Here is a 20,118-nt window from a genome sequence, read left to right as displayed (position 1 = left end):
TTCTTCTTGGATAAAAATTTAACTACCAAACATTTTAAATATTGTTACGCGCTGGGGTTCGGGATAAATAAAATTCTACAAAAGTACAACTTAAAAACTGTATTCAACACTTAAAACACTTATAACACACAACAAACACTTTAAAAGTCTCAATTCGCTTCTTCCGCTTCGCTTCAGGTAATCCGTTTGCTGTTTCGCTTCGAGTAGTTCCGATTACTGACTGACTGACTGCGTCAATCAATCGGGGTCGTCGTACCCCCTTAAGGGGTCACGGAACGGGCCTCGGGGCGAACCCCGCTACCCGGGCAGAAGCTCCCTGCCATGCAGGGCAGGGGTGGGTATGCTGCTGAGGGGACATTAAAAAGGGGGAGGGCTGTTCGCAGCGTGTACGGCTGCATAGCATCGACAAAAATATATACATATATATAATACGATGGGCTGTTTTGGTGACGGCATGATGCCCGCGGAGGAGTCACCTAACTAAACTAAGCTAACTACTACTATTATGTACAATACTGTAAGCACGAGGAGCCCGCCACCGGCCCTGTACCGCGGCCCCGCCTCTACAAACCAGAGGGGGAGCCGCGGCACTAGTTTAGGCACTCACCCGCTCTGGGCTCCCCAGAAGGGGAAGACCGAAGCGGGGAGGGACCGATTTAAGAACACTCCCCAGACGGGGGAGTGGTCTACCCACGGGGGTGGTGCTATGGGTCCCCATAGGGGGCACCCCAACAGTGTGGGGGGAAATGACGAGTGTGGACAGCTCAGTCCCATGGGGGCACTCATTATGAGCACTCCCATATCACTCCGGTAAACTGACTGCGTGCCATCCTTACAACGCTTTTATAGCCGATGTCTCATCCCTAGAATTATCGAGAATATTCCACACTTCTCTAGTAGTGGTTTCCGCTATCTGACAATAGATGACGTTGTAATTCTCGAGCATTCTAGATCCTTCTATATTCGGTCGACTATTCGGCGATAGATGGCGTTACTCTTACCGGCGTAACAATATAATTGGTTGGCGGTGTATCGCGTCCCGACCCGGCAGGCTGGTTCTGGTCCAGCGGGGTATTCCGGGACACCAGTGGCACCGTCTGGGCAACCTGACGGGCTGCCGTACCGAGACGGCTGATGTTTCAGAACCTTCGACTCACCACAAAGGCTCCGTCGGCCGGGTGTCCTCGGGGTGAGCTACGCGGTCTGGTTAAAGTGTTGACCGCGATAACCCCCATAACTCATCCTCTGACCTCGGAGGGGATCGGACGCTTGGGTCAAGAGTGCAGAGGAGTCGTTTCGTTGATAGTGTCCTAAAAACATACCACATACACGGCGCACCCGATTGGCGCGGAGACCACGTAAGACCTTCCGCACCCAGCCCGATAAAAACAATCTAAGACTTGGTGTACCAATTTTTGCAATGAAAAACGTTTCAGACAAATGTTCACCATTGATTTCCACGACGAGAGAATAGCAGAGTAATAAAAATGAAACCCGCAAAATTATATGTTCCGTAATCACTGGTAGAACGTGTTCTGAGTGCGTTTTCAAGATCGATGCTTTTTGGTCCTTCCGCATCCCTATAGCTGATTTTTATTTTTAATTAATCTGCTTAAACAGACTAAAAAATAGAGGTAGTAACAGTAAATTTAAAAAGTAGAGAAGTGAAATTAATTCACTGGTTGTATGACTTCTTTGATTCTTCTAAATTTTTGCAATAGCAATAACTTCCTACCGTTTTACTGAAAGATTATTTTAATAAATTAAATTTCACTTTACATATTTTTCAAGCAATTTAGTGGTATGGGTTATTTTCCTTTGCCTGATCAATCAGACACATCTCACCATAAAATCAAATGTCAAATGTCATCAAATAAATCTAGATCTTCCTACCTACCTACCTGATATAGGTTTGTTCTGGTCTATTTTCATTCGTTGAACGGAATTTGATGTCGCTGGTTCGTTTTTTGATTCTGTTCGACTATAATACGTGATCGTGAAATAAACATTGGCTTGGAACAGGCCATGACGCGTGCGGCTTTACCGCTAAGTAAAAAGACTTGAAAGAGTAATGTTTGTGAATTTTTGACTTCACAAAAATGGAAATCGTTGACATCGAAGAATGCCAGCCCGACCCTGTTGCGGTCACTAGAAAGAAAAGTTTATGGTCTAAAATTAACAACAAAACAACTTACAGTTACTTGTTCAATATAGTTATATCAATACTTTTATTAACTTGTCTCGTTTTGGTATTGTACTTTTTTAAAGAATATCTAAAGACTGTTTTATATTGGGTCGACGCTCAAGATCCGTGGATTATTTTTTTGTTGTTCATGTGTCTGTTTCTGATCGTGAGTTTTCCGGTGGCTGTTGGTTATTTAATTTTGATAATAACGAGCGGCTATCTGTTCGGGATGCTGAAGGGCATGGGAACTGTGTTAGTGAGTGCTAATTTTGGCGTGGCGGTCGCGCATTTCACGTTGAAGGCGCTAAGAGCGTATCTTCCACTTGACAAACTGTTAAAGCATGACACTGCAAGAGCTCTGCTCAAGGTTATCTCGGGACCTCAAGCTTTTAAGATAGTGTTCTTCGCGAGACTCACGCCGATACCTTTTGGATTGCAGAACACTATTTTCGCTGTAAGTATTTTCCATTTTAAAGAGAAGTATGTAGTAGTCTATAGGCAACAGCTTTGCGACTTCCAAGAAGTCGATAGTACTTATCTACCTATTATGTAGGCCACAAACTTTTCTGTCTTTGACCACCCTAATTTTCATTACATTAAAAGTCTCTTTTCACTAGAAATTTAACCACAGACTATTTAAAAGGGTCTCGAACTCGAAACAACATGTTAATAATAAAACCTGAATACATAAGAATTAAAAAAAAAATTATTAAATTCCACATTTTTGAATATTTTTTGTTTCTTTGAATTCATTTTATAGATCACTAGTGATATATGTAAGCAAATCTACTACTTGGTTGAATGTTAAACTATTTACTAAAGGTAGGTTTAACTTTTTTTTGAGTTTGGACAGTTGACCTTATTCAGCTGTATAATATAATTAATATCCTTAACACTATACAATGTTAAAGTTTGCTTTAAGTACTTAGTTTTTTTTTTCTGATTTAACAGTGTCACTACAAGTTCAATAAGCTGTAGGTTATCATTACTTGGTAGTTGAATTTTCATTATGAATATTTGTGAACTTGACAAAAATAATTCTAGACTTTAAATACCAATATTCTAGTGAAAATAATAAAAATACAACAACAAAGTTATTAAAAACAAAATATCAAAATTAATTGCATAATAGTATTTTTAAATAGACAAAAAAGTAATGTGTGACAGTAATATTTATCACGTAATTGAACAGAAGTACAAACATTCTGTAAGTTCAAAGTATACTTCTATACAAGCTTCATAAACACTCATACCTCTAAGTATACACATACATCAAATTCCTATTTAAATTATTAACATTTACCTACAAAAATGCCCGAACAACACAGAGTCCAGGGTTATACAAATATGTGGCTTTTGAAGAATTTATGATGTAGGTATGTAAAACAAATTTCTTTCAAGGTTATATGTATGTATTGCCTTTTAAAAATTCAGTTAAATTGATTTCTGTTTAGCATTGCAGGCATGTATGGTAAAAGAACTTATCCTACCATAAATAAATAATGCATAAATGCTACCTACCTTGAGATATTTAGGGTCAAGATCGCAATTGCATTGTGTAACGCTTCATCAAAATCCAGACCCAAACTCCATAATATAAGCAATCGTAGTATTGTGGGTTCTATTTTAATTTTCTATTTTATTTCTATTTTTATAGATGTGTTTCTTTTTATCTCCCATAAGATTTGCAGTTCGGCGTACTGCGCGTCTTAACAATTTTTTCTTAGATTTTTTTTCAAATACAGAATGTTTTTTTTTTTCGGGCTGGTTCCGAACCTCCTAAGAGGTCGCCGCACCTTTTTTTTTTCGGGCCGAGGGCCGAACCTCCTACGAGGTCCCCGCGCCTAGGGGGCGCGCGGGGTATGTGGGACTTGACGATCTGCAAGGTGTTAGGAGCAGACCGCGGGCCCAAGGAACGACTCCCCTGCACTCTTACACCCGACGTCCGATCTCCGTCCGGGATCAAAATCCGCTCAGAGTAGGATTCCCGCGATCAACACTACAACCAGACACGCGGCGCCACCCCGAGTACGCCCGACTGACGAGTCGTCGAGGCAATAGTCGATGACCAACGACGTCGGTCTCCGCGGTACGGCGGCTCTACCAGGCCACCCGGGCGATGCCGCTGGTGTTCCGGGATACTACCGAATGATACCACAACAACTTATGTATAAGAAAGTTTATTTGCCCAACCAACATTAATATCTTAATATATTACAGTAGTTTAATTCTTCTATGTTTCTTTAATTATGTAAAGTTTTCGGCGTTCGATTTTTTAAAATTTATTCATATTACAGCGTCATTGAATATCGTGCAAACAATATTGGTCGCCAGTTATATGTTCACTAAAAAGTTCGTTATCGTGTATAACGTGTAAGTACCGAACTGGGGATGTACCGACTTCAATCTACAGATTACAGTCTCACAAGAACCAGTCTATGCCAAGAATTGCGGTGCGTACTTAATATACTCGGCAATAGCTATTCTGGTCGCAATGTTGCCCAGCGGTGGCATGCGTGCCTTTCATATGGTCGCAGATCCGTGAGCACGCACCGTTATCTTATCGACTTTTAAATATTATTTTTTTATGTATAACAGAACGAGCTCACGGTCACCTAATGACGTTCAGACAATAGGCCAACGTATCAGTCGCATTTGAATACTCAAAGGTATTAAGAATATGAGTATACTAGCTGTTACCCGTAACTTCGCCCACATGACCAAGGAAAGTGTAATGTAGTTTATCAGTATCCTATGTCACTCTCTTGATATATAACGTTTTAAAACCCGACTTCTATCTATTGTATCGTTTAAAAATGAAGAAATCACAAACAAACACGCTTTGCTGTTTACAATATTAGTATGGATAATAATAACCCACCTAAACTAAAACAGTTCGTTATATTATTATAGTGATTTGAATAACAAGAACAGAAGTGGTATTTAGTAGTACCACGACGACATTCATCCGTCCGCTTCGCTACACGCTAAAAATGATAGGCAGTTTCGAATTTGTAGGTTCCTGTGTCGAATGATATAAGATTTTAACAAAAAAAAAAAAGAAAACCTATTTCAACAAAATAAAATATCGTGAATGTAGTCGAAGACAATTAATTAAATATACATTTTTAAGGATAACTGAAATATGTACTACTCTGGTCAAAACTTCATACAATTATCTAAAAAAATAATCAAAATCGGTTTCAAAGCTGGAACAGTAAACACATAAAAAAACAATTGAATCGAGAGCTTTCTTTTTATTGGCGTCCGTTAATAATGTTAATGTAATTTTCATTCTAGTATAAAAGTAATAAGTACCTATTTCTGAATGTGTCTAATCTCAAACATCATGCAAACATCAAACACACGACACTATTTATCTATTTGTAAGCTATTGTATGAGTGACGTGAGATCTTTGCTGATTTACTCTAGGGATATGTGGAAAATTTGAACAATTGAAATGAGATTCGTTAATTTATGCCCGTATCATTGACCTAGAGTAACCCGGTCACGTTCCGCTATGACTATTTGCAAATCGTTCGCAAAAAAAACATTGATTTCTTAAGACCACACACACACACACTAACACACACACCACCTATCGTCCGTTGATCATAGTTAATTATAATTAATTTATATTTTAATATTCTATTGTATATGATTGTAAACTTGGATGAGATTCCGTCCAGTAGTTTATACGTTAGTTGGATTTGATATGATTGGACGGTTGTATTCACGTACAGATGTCCTCGGGCTTCGGTGATGCATGACAAGAGTCGCGCTACAAACTCTTCTACTCATATAACGCAATCAAAGAGGTTCGTCTGAACTAAGTCAATTCCAAAAAGTATTAAAAGGTTCGTTTGGCGAAAAACAGTACCTACTAGAGTCGTATACAACGTTTTGGAACTCCGCGTAACTAGGCACCCCATTTTTGCCGCGTAGCATTAACGCTTACTGGTCCGAAGAGCGGGACAGCCTATAATATTAAGGTCTCAGGCGATTTCTATAGACTTCTGGAACCACTCGAAAACTAGGAAAAACAAAGACGTCGCGGAGACCACGAAACACGATAAATGACAATTCAATAAATGTTGTTTATTAAATTGCATTAAGTCATGAATGATACGCGTGAAATTACTGGCACTCAATCGCCTGATTTGATTTATTCATTTCAATGATAAGTAACATTACAATTACATTATTTATCGAAATAGGCTCCGGCGATAACGGCGCGCGCGATAATCGTGTGTGCCGGCTGATTACGCTCGCGTTGTCCGATATTCAAATTGTGTTTAACGTTAATTAGATTATCATTTTTTGTATTGTCCGTAATTAATTTTGTTAACCGCTTTTGACGTCATTAAAACTAGATATTAAATGAGGCCGTCAGCGTAAAAGTGACCTAATCTTACCATAGTTAGTATGGAGATAATGAGGTTTGAATTTACTTTTACATGGCTTCGTAGCCAAAAACAATTCGCGAAAAAATATTATGTTTATAAAGCCATCTGTTATCTACGTGTGAAACTAGGGATAAACCGTTTTTGCATCAAAATTTGTTAATATAAGCACGATTATGAAAAATTGTGGGCTAGGCCACTTTTACGCTGACGGAAATTCAAGTGGGAACTTCGTGGGCCCATATAATTGGCGAAGACAATTGGACACATCAAAGTATAGCTGTAGTACCCCCTGGCACGATTATAATCGAGATTGAAGGTAATTGGCACTAGTGAACCCTTTTAACGTTATGTCCTATAGACATCCCAATAAGTTTCTCGCCAGATCTTCTCAGTCAGTCGCGTTTCCGATCCGGTGGTAGATCTTGCGAAGCACTGCTCGTGCTAGGGCTAGTGCTAGCAAATGCTCTCAGGTTGAGCCCATGAGCTGACCTACCCGTCAGGGCGTAGCTGGAAAAACCCCTTAGGCTACCAGCGAATAGGTAGGAAAAGGTAGGAAAAATATGCCCAAATGCGTATCAATAATCCATTCCTCGTCCTTGCGTCGCATTCCTCTAAACTGAGGGTCGTGATTCCCCCGCAGCATTATTCTCTTATGTACAATTGGCTTGCATCTGCTGCGGGCCTTGGCTTCATGGAGGGCATCGTGCTGTCCAGACAAGATCGAATTTGGTCCGACCATCTCGTAGGACTGCGTTGTAGAAAAGTAGTTTTTTGTTGCGAAATTATTTATAAATATTATTTCAAGGGCAAGAATTAAATTGCCAGTAAGATTCCATAATAAATTATTTCAAGTCATTTTTAAACCATATTTTTTATTTTGCACTTAAATATTACATCTTACCCCCACGTACCGTATATGTACACAAATATTTTCCTTCCCACAAAATTATTCACGGTTCGCTTTGGTAACTTACCGAACCTACGGATCCGGTAATTAAGAGTAGTATGTGCTTCTTGTTCAAGGCGATTAATAAGTTTGCCTAATTTTATTAAGAAGGCACGCACTGATTTGAATTGTATGACTTTCCTCGTGAATTTGATTCATCATCAACTAACTCTCTGCTCTCCGTACTCATATCTGGTGTTTTAATAGGGTTAATTAACACGACCTGCGTTATTGGGGCTCCGGCGCCAAATCGTAGAAAATAAACTATATACCTAGTCAGGTCATAAGTATTGTCACACAGTAAAAACTTTTCTTTTAGAATGCTGGCCACAAAAAGTTTATTGAATTCGATTTTCGAATTGTTCATGAAAATAAAAATGTATACTTTTAGAATTTTACTCATTTTTAAATATGGAGTGGACGCTTAAAGAAGACCGTGTTGCAGTTATTGCGTTGCATCGTTGCGGTTACGCGCCAATTAAAATTTTTAACATACTGATAAAATTTTAATATAACCAAAAGATTCGTTTATCGTACCATCAAACGATACAATGAAGACTCTAGTGTAGATGACAGGTCAAGAAGTGGTCGCCCTCGGTCTATTAGGACTCCAGTAGTGATAAAAGCTGTGAAGGCGCGAATTCAAAGAAATCCCAAACGTAAGCAGAAACTGTTGGCCCTTCAGATGGGGTTAAACAGAACCACGGTGAAAAGGGTATTAAATGAAGACTTAGGGCTTCGGGCATATCGAAGAAAAACAGGACATCGTTTGAATGCTCGTCTAATGGATCTGAGACTAAAGAGATGCCGCGCTTTGTTGAAGCGGTACGCGGGAAAAAAATATCGGGAAATTCTTTTTTCGGATGAAAAATTTTTTACCGTAGAAGAGAGTTATAACAAACAAAATGATAAGGTGTACGCACACAGTAGTGAAGAAGCGAGCAACCGTATTCCGCGTGTCCAACGAGGTCATTTTCCATTCTCACTCATGGTATGGTTGGGAGTTTCTTATTGGGGCTTAACAGAGGTACATTTTTGTGAGAAAGGTGTAAAAACGAATGCAGTTTTGTATCAAAATACAGTCCTGACGAACCTTGTGGAAACTGTTTCTCATACCATGTTCAATAACAGGCACTGGGTATTCCAACAAGATTCGGCGCCAGCTCATAGAGCGAAGAGCACACAAGACTGGCTGGCAGCGCGTGAAATCGACTTCATCCGGCACGAAGACTGGCCCTCCTCCAGTCCAGATTTGAATCCGTTAGATTACAAGATATGGCAACACTTGGAGGGAAAGGCGTGCTCAAAGCCTCATCCCAATTTGGAGTCACTCAAGACATCCTTGATTAAGGCAGCCGCCGATATTGACATGGACCTCGTTCGTGCTGCGATAGACGACTGGCCGCGCAGATTGAAGGCCTGTATTCAAAATCACGGAGGTCATTTTGAATAAACTTTAGTGTCATAAGAATCTATGTTTTGTTAAGTTCATTTTGGTATATGAATGGTTACATAATGAATAAACTTGTTTCAATTATTTTACATTAAACATGTGACAGAATTTATGACCTGACTAGGTATATATTGTCGTTCAGTGGTTTGTCTGTTATTTCACATCTTGCAACCATTTTAATCGGAAAATATTTTAACGCATGGTGGACGTAATTCGAAAGGCTTAAAAATACATTTAAAAAAAAATTGCGTAAATGAGTGGACGAGCTCACAGCCCACCTGGTGTTAAGTGGTTACTGGAGCCCATAGACATCTACGACGTAAATGCGCCACCCGCCTTGAGATATAAGTTCTAAGGTCTCAAGTATAGTTACAACGGCTGCCCTACCCTTCAAACCGAAACGCATTACTGCTTCACGGCAGAAATAGGCAGGGTGGTGGTACCTACCCGCGCGGACTCACTGGAGGTCCTACCACCAGTAATTACGCATATTAAAATTTGCGGGTTTGATTTTTATTATACGATATTATTCCTTCACCGTGGAAGTCAATAGTGAACATTTGTTGCGTACGTATTTCATTAGAAAAATTGCTAACGGCATGGGATTCGAACACCCCGTGTATCGCTCAAGTTGAGCGGCTCAACACGAATGCAACGGACGTCTTATCCTTTAGGCCACGACGACTTCATAGGATAGGAAATATACGTTAAATTTTTTTTTTTATTTTTTTTTTATTGCTTAGCTGTGTGGACGAGCTCACAGCCCACCTGATGTTAAGTGGTTACTGGAGCCCATAGACATCTACAACGTAAATGCGCCACACACCTTGAGATATAGTTCTAAGGTCTCAGTATAGTCACAACGGCTACCCCACCCTTCAAACCGAAACGCATTACTGCTTCACGGCAGAAATAGGCGGGGCGGTGGTACCTACCCGTGCGGACTCACAAGAGGTCCTACCACCAGTAATTACGCAAATTATAATTTTGCGGGTTTCATTTTTATTACACGATGTTATTCCTTCACCGTGGAAGTCAATCGTGAACATTTGTTGAGTACGTATTTCATTAGAAAAATTGGTACCCGCCTGCGGGATTCGAACACCGGTGCATCGCTTCAACACGAAAGCACCGGACGTCTTATCCGTTAGGCCACGACGACCACAAAAACACAAATGCCATATTTGCGAATGCGATATTTGAGCGGTGGTGACCATCTTCCACTAAATAGACCGCATGCAAGTGTACCTACAGAGTGATTGAAAAGAGGTACGTTTTATCGCTTAACAAAGTTATTTAATGAATGACATCCCATATGAGTTTAACTGTCTTGTGAACCCGTGTATGGGCGGCGCGATGTTGAACCAGCGCTGATTAAGAACGATATATAATAGCTCGTATACCTGTAACTCACTTCAGAAAATGGAACGAGGTAAGACAAAGGAACTCAGAGGAACGGGTTTCCTTCAAAAATCTTGTTTATCATCACACGCATACATTCACGATCTAATTAATACCCACATTACGAGGAGAAAGTATCAGCAATACGGTTTTAACAATCGAATACTGAGGGTTCACACTGAAAGAGAGTGTATATTCTTTTACCTTTCTTAAGTCTTTGAATCAGGGGATAGGTATATTATTATTTTTTTAAATGATTATTACTTAGTAATATGTAATTGATTAGATCTATTATTTTATGATTGTAATGGAGTATGAATGTAATTAAATCCTTTATAACTATAATTTATGAATGTTATATTATAAATTGACAGGTTAGTAATCTTCGATTATTTTTATTTTTATTTTCTGTTTGCACACTTTTTATTCAAGTAAGAACATGCTGGAATGTAAAAAATTTATAATACCCTTATTTTATCCGTACCATGTCTCTGACAAATAAATCATTTTTTGAATTGAATTGAAAAAGGCAGTAAGTAGATCTAGGGACCCCAAGTCTGGCGGTCGTTGGGACAAAATGTAGGATAATGAAAAAGGGCAGACGGGGTTGTATTTTTTAATGTCTTATACCAAGAGGACTTCTGTCCCTAAAACCACTTCATGACAACGACGAGAGCCCCCAAAGGCGTGTATAGACAGATGATGCACATGCTTATTGCCGTTTTCAATAGCGTGGACGCGTTTAATAATGCATGATATTCGTAACTCGAATCATTCTGAACTAGAATTTCCAGTTACGTCCTACAAAAAATTCCAAGTGTCAGTTCATTGACATTGTATATCAAAAGAAAGAATGAAGACAAAAAATATTCTTGACGCGATGCAAAAAAAATATAAACCGACTTAAACGTAATCTATATATAGAATGACGTCATTAAATATTTGTACATTAAAATGACTGCCTACGTTGATGATTTCGTCGATGTAATAAATTATATTTTTGTATTCGCGTAGATCAGCAGCTGAGTTCACGGCCATTCTGATGAAGCGGAACCAATAGGAAAAAAAACACGGCGCGACTGCCCTCACCCACCTTGAGGTCGTAGTCTCAATTGCGTTTGTAGTAAAGGCTATTTTATTCTGCAAACTACAACGCGTGGATGTTACTTAAATAGACTAAGACTGTTTACTGAAGAAGATTAGCAACTAAAAGGAGACTTGTCCCCGGCATAGTCGCATTAGTCGACACGAGATTACCGGGAGTATTGAACAATTTGTCGTCGATTTCGATGCGGTCGTACTGATATCTGGAGAGTGCTCTCGGAACGTTGAAGAAGAACGGAAATAGAACTGTCAGCCAGCTCAATATGTGATGGCAACTGAGTGATGTCTCATAAAAATGGAGTTCATGTTGTGGTAAATCAGCGTGGACTGTATTTATTGCTTTTGAGATATTTATTAGTCCTTAAGTGACAAATTAAAGATTGATTAGAACAGAAATATGGAATCGATGCGGCGCCCTTGACGGCTGGAATTGAAAGGGAAAAATGTTATAACGGACCTCGCTTGTTGACACTTTTGGCGTTACGAAATCAAACAATGTGCATTATTAAATACTGTCGATGCCTCTAGGGTGGGTTTTGTGGTTGGGGCAGTGCAAATTCGGTGCTATGTATTAGTCAAAGTGGTAAAATAAAGAGCTCTCCAAGCAACAAGGGGCCGCTGAACATTTGAACATATTTATCTACGATCAACTTGTTTTATTCCATTATTGCAGTTTAAAAGGACACTTGCGAAAGCATAAGGACGTTATATACTTGAGCAAACACTTGGGGATTAGTCGTATGATGATAACACACGCTAGAAAATCTTTTTATAAGGCTAGCTGTACTGTACCGCTGTTCTAAAGATTATACGCGCATTCATTCTGGTATGTGACAGCAGACAATATTTCTAAATTTACATTACGTTTGGCATTGTTAACTCAGCTGTTCGTCCGCATATAATTTCATTAAAATCAAATTTATTTAAAAGAGGTACAATATAATTGGCGAAGACATGACAGACCCAACTAAACGAATACATTGCGATTATTTACCGCATATCATTATATAATATACGAATGATACGTCACGTAGCCTCGAAACGGCTCTCAAAGGTTAACGGCCGTCTGGTGTAGTGGTAAGTGACATGGTCACTACACAAGGGGGTCGCGAGTTCGAATCCCGCTAAGGGAAGATATTTGTATGATAAATTTAATATAAAATGTCTTTTCCAGGGTTATGGTTGTATATTAAATATGTGTATGTGCATAATAAAAATCTTATCTTATTATCTGGTACCTGTAACACAAGTTCTTTACGAACTTAGCACGGGATTAGTTAACGTGGCGTTATAGTTTAAAAAAAAGGTAAACTGTTTTGAAGATTCAGTTAGAGAAAGAACAAAGAAGTCTGGAAAAGTTTTATTTGCGTGTGAAAAGGCTTTGATCGGGCCTTGCTTATGCTTTGGGCATATTGTCTTGCAGGTGGAGGACCTTAATCTAATCTCATAAACAACAGTAACACATAAGTCACATGAGAAACTATAGAAATATCTAGTGATATTCTGCACATAATAATAAGGTCCGTATGGCTGTAACTCGCCGTTACGGTTTCAAGCCTTTAAAAAGTAGAATTAATGTCTGCGTCTTTCAAAAGCGCAGTAATAATACTCAGTTGCCCAAAAATTTGAAAAATGAATTTTAAAATTTATCACAAAAAGTTAGGCACATACTTTGTGTTTGAACAGCCTTATGTTTTATTTATTTTGGTTGTCGGACCTTGTACTCCTTTGCCGATCATCAGTTTAAGGCTCACAAGCTGAAACGTCACGTAATTCTATCGCGTCACGTCACGTCACGCCCCGAACGAATAGTCATGCTCGGTCACAGACAAATAATCATGTTATAAAATTTTATTATCCTAATTTAATTTAAGAGTTGTTAAATTCAGTGAATTTCACTAGAGTACCTACCATTTATTAATTGATATAAAAAATATATGCTTTCATTATTAATACTAATCAGGCCAACACTTACTGGTTCTTATTTCTACCATAGCGGGTAGATAACGGTATACGACAACTATTACTCAAAATAATCAAAACAAAACAAAAATTAGTACAATAGCTGTATATTAATTGGTAAGAAAAAGTCATGAAGTCAAATGTGCAAAAGATACGTGCATTTTCAATGCAAAAGTTCAAAATGGGTCATTTGATAGTCTTAGTCGCATTTTCAGTACTGGTCCACTTTAATTCCAGTCTCCTAGCTGAATAATCGTTAATTTCGAAAAGATTTGGCAATGTATTTTTGTTACTGTTGTAGAAGGATACACAACTAGACGACATACTTGGCATTTTGTTAAATGTTTAGAGGTATTAAATGCCAACATCCACAATTAACTTCGAATCCCTCTTATATAATACAACCGCTAAGGGAATATTTTATTTCCCTGTCGCTCCCAATACACAGTGTTTATTGAGGTCGCCTTTCATTGTCTCGAAGCCGTTTGCGTACACGATAAACGCAATACAAAACGAGTTGTTTTCTTTTATTCGCCAATAAAGTCTCTTGTCCTATTTCGCTACGGTGGATGCTCCAGATATCTCCTGTTTGTTTTTGTTGTCTGACGTCACTTAATATCGACGACTGTGTGATCGTTTGATCAACTTTTTTGGAACGAAGTTCCTTATGGGACGATGCGGAAGGGTACCTTAACCGGGAAAAAACGTCCGTAACGTAAGATTTTTATTAGTAATGCACACAGTGTACGACTTAACTTTGTAATAACGTACAATAAATAAATATTTTTTATCATTCATTGACCACAATCTCAGAGCGTTCGTTTGCGCAATACACTAACTCTTATGCAAACAACGGTGAATGAAGTGTACCACAATAAGTTCGCACGTTATCGACTGACCGTGGGTTGTTGTGAAACCCCCAGTTTTATTTTCTATAGACCTCGAATAGAACTTAAAATTAATATTTTTATAATAAGGAACTTCGTTCCTATCCGTTCCTATCCAAAACATTTTTTTTATTGCTCACGCAGGTCAGTAACCTCACAATTCAAGTTGTGTCAAGTGGTTACTGAATCCGTAAATATCAAGAAGTGGATGCAGCCAGAGATTGCGACATATTTCATTTCCTCAGTTTTATAGTATAGGCTGTTTTTTTCCCTACCTATTCGCTGGTAGCTAGAGTTCTGGCTCGTAGGTGAGCTCCCGGAGCTCAATCTGAGAGATTTTGTTAACACTGGCCTTTGCGAGTACTTCGCACAATCTATCACCGAATCGGAATCGCGACCCACTGAGAAGATCCGGCGATAAACTTATTGGGTTAATGCAAGTTTACGGCCGCCTCGCTCTTCAAGCTGGAACGCATTACTGCTTCACGGCAGAAGTAAGGTCTTGCTACGTGGAATATGGTACCTAGCCCAACAAGGCACGCTTGGACAAATTTAAACATAAAATATTAGAAATGTTTATTGCCTAAATTGGTGAGGGAATTGACGGGCCGCTCTGTATTAAGTAGTCACCGAAGCCCGAAGTGAATACCTCCAGCCACTTTGAGACATGAGGTCCAAAACCAACTTAATAACCAACCAATTTAATTACATAATGACAGTTGCCAACCGTTAAACCGCGTACGGGATTACCAATAGTATAAAGATGTAAACTGTGCCATCAATAATTACACAAGATAAATTATTTCTCTGGTTTCATTCTTATTACACGCAGCTGCTATCTTTCTTTAGAATTTCACCTCGACATAGTCTAATTACTGTGTTATACGCGCTGAGATAAACACTGATTGGGGAAGTAAAGTAAGAAGACACAGAAGATATAACAAAAACGAATTGGAGTGCAGTGGGACGACACAGAAGATATAACAAAAGCGAATTGGAGTACAATGGGAAGACACAGGAGATATAACAAAAGCAAATTGGAGTGCAGTGGGAAGACACAGGAGATACAACAAAAGCGAATTGGAGTGCAGTGGGACGACACAGAAGATATAACAAAAGCGAATTGGAGTACAATGGGAAGACACAGGAGATATAACAAAAACGAATACCTACCCTTTTATTACTAATTTTCTTCAAAACAGCCACACATAAACAAATTGATGAACTAACAGATAACCTTGACTAAATTCTAAGTTGTATTCCACATCGTTATCATTTGAACATACATCGTATATTTTCGGTAGGCTCAACTCGTGCTCGTTGTTACCAATGTTAAAGTGACATGATGACAAGATAACGAAACAGCGTGGTAACCATACATTATTCAGATAATAATCAAAACACGCATAAGTAATCCACAAATATGGTATATTACTGACGATTCATCATAAAACACCTCGTGTACTGATGTCAAGTGATGCAAGCTTTTTTTATTTATTGCGTATATGGGTGGACAAGCTCACAGCCCACCTGGTGTTAAGTGGTCACCGGAGCCCATAGACCTCTACAACGTAAATGCCGCCACCCACCTTAAGATATGAGTTCTAAGATCTCAGTATAGTTACAACGGTTGCCCCACCCTTCACCTTCACTTCAATGTTTTCTCCTTCCATACTCCTCTATCACATATCATTTCTTCGCTCACTCTTACACATATCGTTTTTCTCGCAATCCATCCGTTTCTTCTTAGGTCTACCTGTTTCTGTATATTCTTCCACATTCATAGTTAACACTCTCTTACCAACCTCATTTTTATTTCGTGTCATCACATGCCCATACCATCCCAAACGCGCACATCTCAACTTCTCTGTCACAGGTGCAAATTCCAGACTTCCTCTAACACATTCATTCCATAATCTATCCATTCTCGTTACTCCACACATCAACCGCAACATTCGCATCTCTGCTCCATGCAATCGTCTTTCATCCGTCATTTAATAGTCCAACAACCTGATCCATACAAGACGGCAGGCCTTATTAAGGTCTTATATATCTTCTCTTTTAAGGGAAGGGAAATGTGTGAGTCACACGTGGTGACCGTGACTTGTCACCAGTATGAAGATCAAAAAGAGAAATACTTCAGTGCGCCACGTAGGGCACTGGTGACCTACATAGCAGTTAACGTGTTATGCACGGAAATACCTGACTTCAATTTTGACAGATACATCGATAAGATTGGTTATTGCTTTCTTATCGGATACATAAATCGTCGATCAAGGTAGTGTGACAAGTTTAAAAATAGCTGCCTTTTCATTACTAACGTATGTACGGAGAGATAAGCTTGTGACGTATTGTATTTGTAACGTATGGTTAAAAAATATTACTGTGGTTGTTGGCGATATGGAGTTAGAGATAACTATTATTCTTACATATATTTTTTTTTACATAAATTCCACGTGCAACTTGTAAGCTCTCGGGGGAGCGACGTACGGAAAACCTTGCAGCGAACTAGTAAAATTTCATTAGCACGTCCGTTTTGTATTCGCATCGACTTTATATAGTTATATTCGCGAGTTGTTATATAACCTCCACAGCCAATTATTAAATTAATATTTTTTTTTAATTGATTACAACGTGTTCCATAGATACGATCCATCGAATGTACTAACATAATTATTAGACTCTACCTACAGCTCTCGCACAGAGAGCTGACATAGGGTAAGTAAATAAGCGTACTCGTAGAAGAGTACGACGTAAAACCTAATCTATACATTAGCCCGCGGACTTCCTCGCCTGATTTTCTCAGCGGATCGGGACTCCGCTTCGATAATAGATAGATTCGCGAAGCAGCTGCTCGTGAGCTGTTAGGTTTCTTTCGGAGGCGTTCGTGCAGCTTAGCACTTAGCATTAGCAAATTCCACCCGTTCCAGATGGATCAGCTCGCGCTCGCCCGCCAGTCCTGGTGTAACTGAAAAGACTTTTTGGCCACCAGTAGTCCTTCCATTCTAAAATAAAGACATAAAGCCGAAGTTTCGATGATATTGTCTAAAGGGCTTTCGCTTAAGTTCTTCAGACCTTATTTTAAGATCCTAATAGATAGGTACACGGTTGAGTTTTTCTTCAGAAAACTTTTAACAATTTTTTCCATGTGAAGCAGAGTCTAGAGCTTGTCCGGAAACACAAATTGTGTTACGGTGAATTTATTGGCTACGTATGGATTACGTTAAATGCGAAAATGATTTTATCTTAGAGTGTACATAAATAAGCCTGCTTACATAAGCCTGTTTACATAAGCAAGCCTGCTTATGTATACTCTAAGGAGTTTGTTTGTCACGCATTCACATTTTAATTACTAAATCGATCGCTGTAATACTTTTCATACTCTGTCTTATGAATACAGAAAAGGATACAGGGTAACTTTCATCTAGAAAAATGTACTATTTCTAAGGTTTGGTTAACATTAACTAGAGTGAAGCTCTGATTCCCTCCGTGCGTCATATTCCTCAGTTCTGAGGGTAGTGACCTTTACTGAGCACTTTTGTTAGGACTATGTACCTCCATTCACTTCTGTCCTCCGCGCAGTGGATAGCGACATTGATGCTGGATTCCAAAGTCGTCTTAATCTGATCGGACCAGCGCATGGCACTACGCCACCTCGACCTCTTTCCTTAGCTTTCTCCGAGTAAAAGCTAGTAATTTAATATTGGTAATAACGCAATGATATGAATTCGAGTTTTGTTTGTGTCTTCCAAGCGACGGAGTTCTTCCCCCTCGTTGCGTATATTGGCCTCCTGCCAAAGACCGTAACAACATTCAGTGAATATTGTTTTATTGTACACGAAATTCTACTCGCTGCGTAGTTTTAGCGGTTCTCGTGCCCGGAATTACTTTAATTAAAAAAAGTGGGAAAGTGGAGGAGTTTAATTAGGAAAGCGGACTCTGGAGAGCCAGAGAGTCTAGAGAGACCGAGAAAACGCTAGGAAGAAGATGAAAAAAAAGTTGACGATTTATTGTAACATGATGTGTAGTAGATCGTAGCTAGATCCGCGTCTCTTAAGATAGCCCGGTCACCGTCCTCGTCGAACCCGTCGCTTGTGACGAAGGGCTCGACGAGCGAATTAACCCATAGACACAGCCCACTGAGTTTCTCGCCGGATCTTCTCAGTGGGTCGCGTTTCCGATCCGGTGGTAGATTCTGCGAAGCACTGCTCTTGCTGGGGTCAGTGTTAGCAACACTCCGGTTTGAGCCGTTAGCTCACCTACACACGTTAGGGTCAAACTGAAATAGCCTCTCAAGGCTATCAGCATAGGTAGGGGAAAAAGGAAAAAATAAATAAATTAAGATAGTATTTTAAGCTGTTTGTGGAAGCAATAGTATGACTTGAATTGTGAATATCCCAGTTTTTAACAATATTAATAATGTTTAATGTTTTATTAATAATGTAAACATTATAATTAATACTATATTTACATATATAACAGAACCGGGAGACGGTTTCGTTAGTGTGAGATAATAATATTAAATATTCTCTCTTAGATAATATCGAAGGTAGATACGCAAATATCATCACGTCGTCTTGATGGCAAATCGTCAAATATCAACCCTGAACTTTGCCTCCGTAACTACGTATATCTTCTAGTCTAGACCATCGATAAGTAAATAGTAACCCAATTATAGGTACTTAGCGTAAATGGCGCATATTCAATAGCTATATTTAACTATTGATACTATTATTGTCTTTGCTAAAATTAGTGTTATTCGTCCTATAGACGTTCTTGGCTACAACTGCAGGTGACGGGAATAGACTAGAATGGAATGCTACAGAGAAGGCCTATGCTCGAAGATGAATCTAAAATGGGACTGGTATGAGTTGAGCGTTTAATTTTCTTGGAGGTACACGGTTTTTGTTGTAATTACAATTTGCGTAATTACTGGTGGTAGGACATCATGTGAGTCCGCACGGGTAGGTACCACTACCCCGCCTATTTCTGCCGTGAAGCAGTAATGCGTTTCGGCTTGAAGGGTGGGGCACCCGCCGTAACTATACTGAGACTTTAGAAGTTATATCTCTAGGTGGGTGGCGCATTTGCGTTTTAAATGTCTAAGGGCTCCAGTATCCACTTAACACCAGGTGGGCTGTGAGCTCGTCCAAACATCTAAGAATATATATATTTTTTTAAATTAACACGTTTGGATGACGTTATCATGAATTGCTGTATTTAATTGAATAGAGATCGAAGATATTCACCTATGTTTTTTTCCCCAACCTATCCGATGTTAGCCTGAGAGGCTATTTCAGCTACGCCCGGACGGGTGAGTGAGCTCACGGGTTCAACCTGAGAGAATTTGCTAACACTAGCCCTAGTTAAAGCAATGCTTCGTAGAATCTACTACCGGATCGGAATCACGACTCATCGGCTGTCTTTATTTATATCTCTTCTATACTAATTACTAATATTACTAATTATTATTAATATTATAATGAGGAAAGATTTGTTTGTTTGTTTGTTTCGAATAGGCTCCGAAACTACTGGACCGATTTGAAAAATTCTTTTTCCATTAGAAGCCGACATTGTCCCTGATGAACATAGGCTACTTTTTTTTTTTTTTTTTTTTAATTTTTTTTTTTTTTTTTTTGTTTCATGTGTGTTTTAATGTTTCCGAAGCGAAGCGAGGGCGGGTCGCTAGATATTTATATTTCTATAGAAAATAATCGAAGGTCGTTGTATACGTCTGCCTATTTCTCCCCTTACTTCTTCTAAAGCACATAAC

At 39.1% G+C, this 20,118-nt stretch overlaps 1 protein-coding gene across 1 annotated transcript in view; it reads left to right on the top strand.

Annotated features, from left to right (window-relative positions):
* Positions 1-1,935: 1,935 nt before the first annotated feature.
* Positions 1,936-20,118, top strand: part of LOC114242270 (transmembrane protein 64) — a 42,797-nt gene continuing 24,614 nt past the window's right edge. Inside the window, exon 1 of the mRNA XM_028173366.2 lies at positions 1,936-2,639. Within this exon, the coding sequence (XP_028029167.1) occupies positions 2,100-2,639 (540 nt within the window). The 5' untranslated portion in view covers positions 1,936-2,099. The remainder of the gene's footprint in view (positions 2,640-20,118) is intronic.

The sequence above is a fragment of the Bombyx mandarina genome, chromosome 11, assembly GCF_030267445.1.
Source record: "Bombyx mandarina strain Sakado chromosome 11, ASM3026744v2".
In the NCBI taxonomy this organism is placed as follows: domain Eukaryota; kingdom Metazoa; phylum Arthropoda; class Insecta; order Lepidoptera; family Bombycidae; genus Bombyx; species Bombyx mandarina.
Note: the sequence above shows the minus strand (reverse complement) of the source record. Positions and strands in the feature narration are given on the sequence as shown.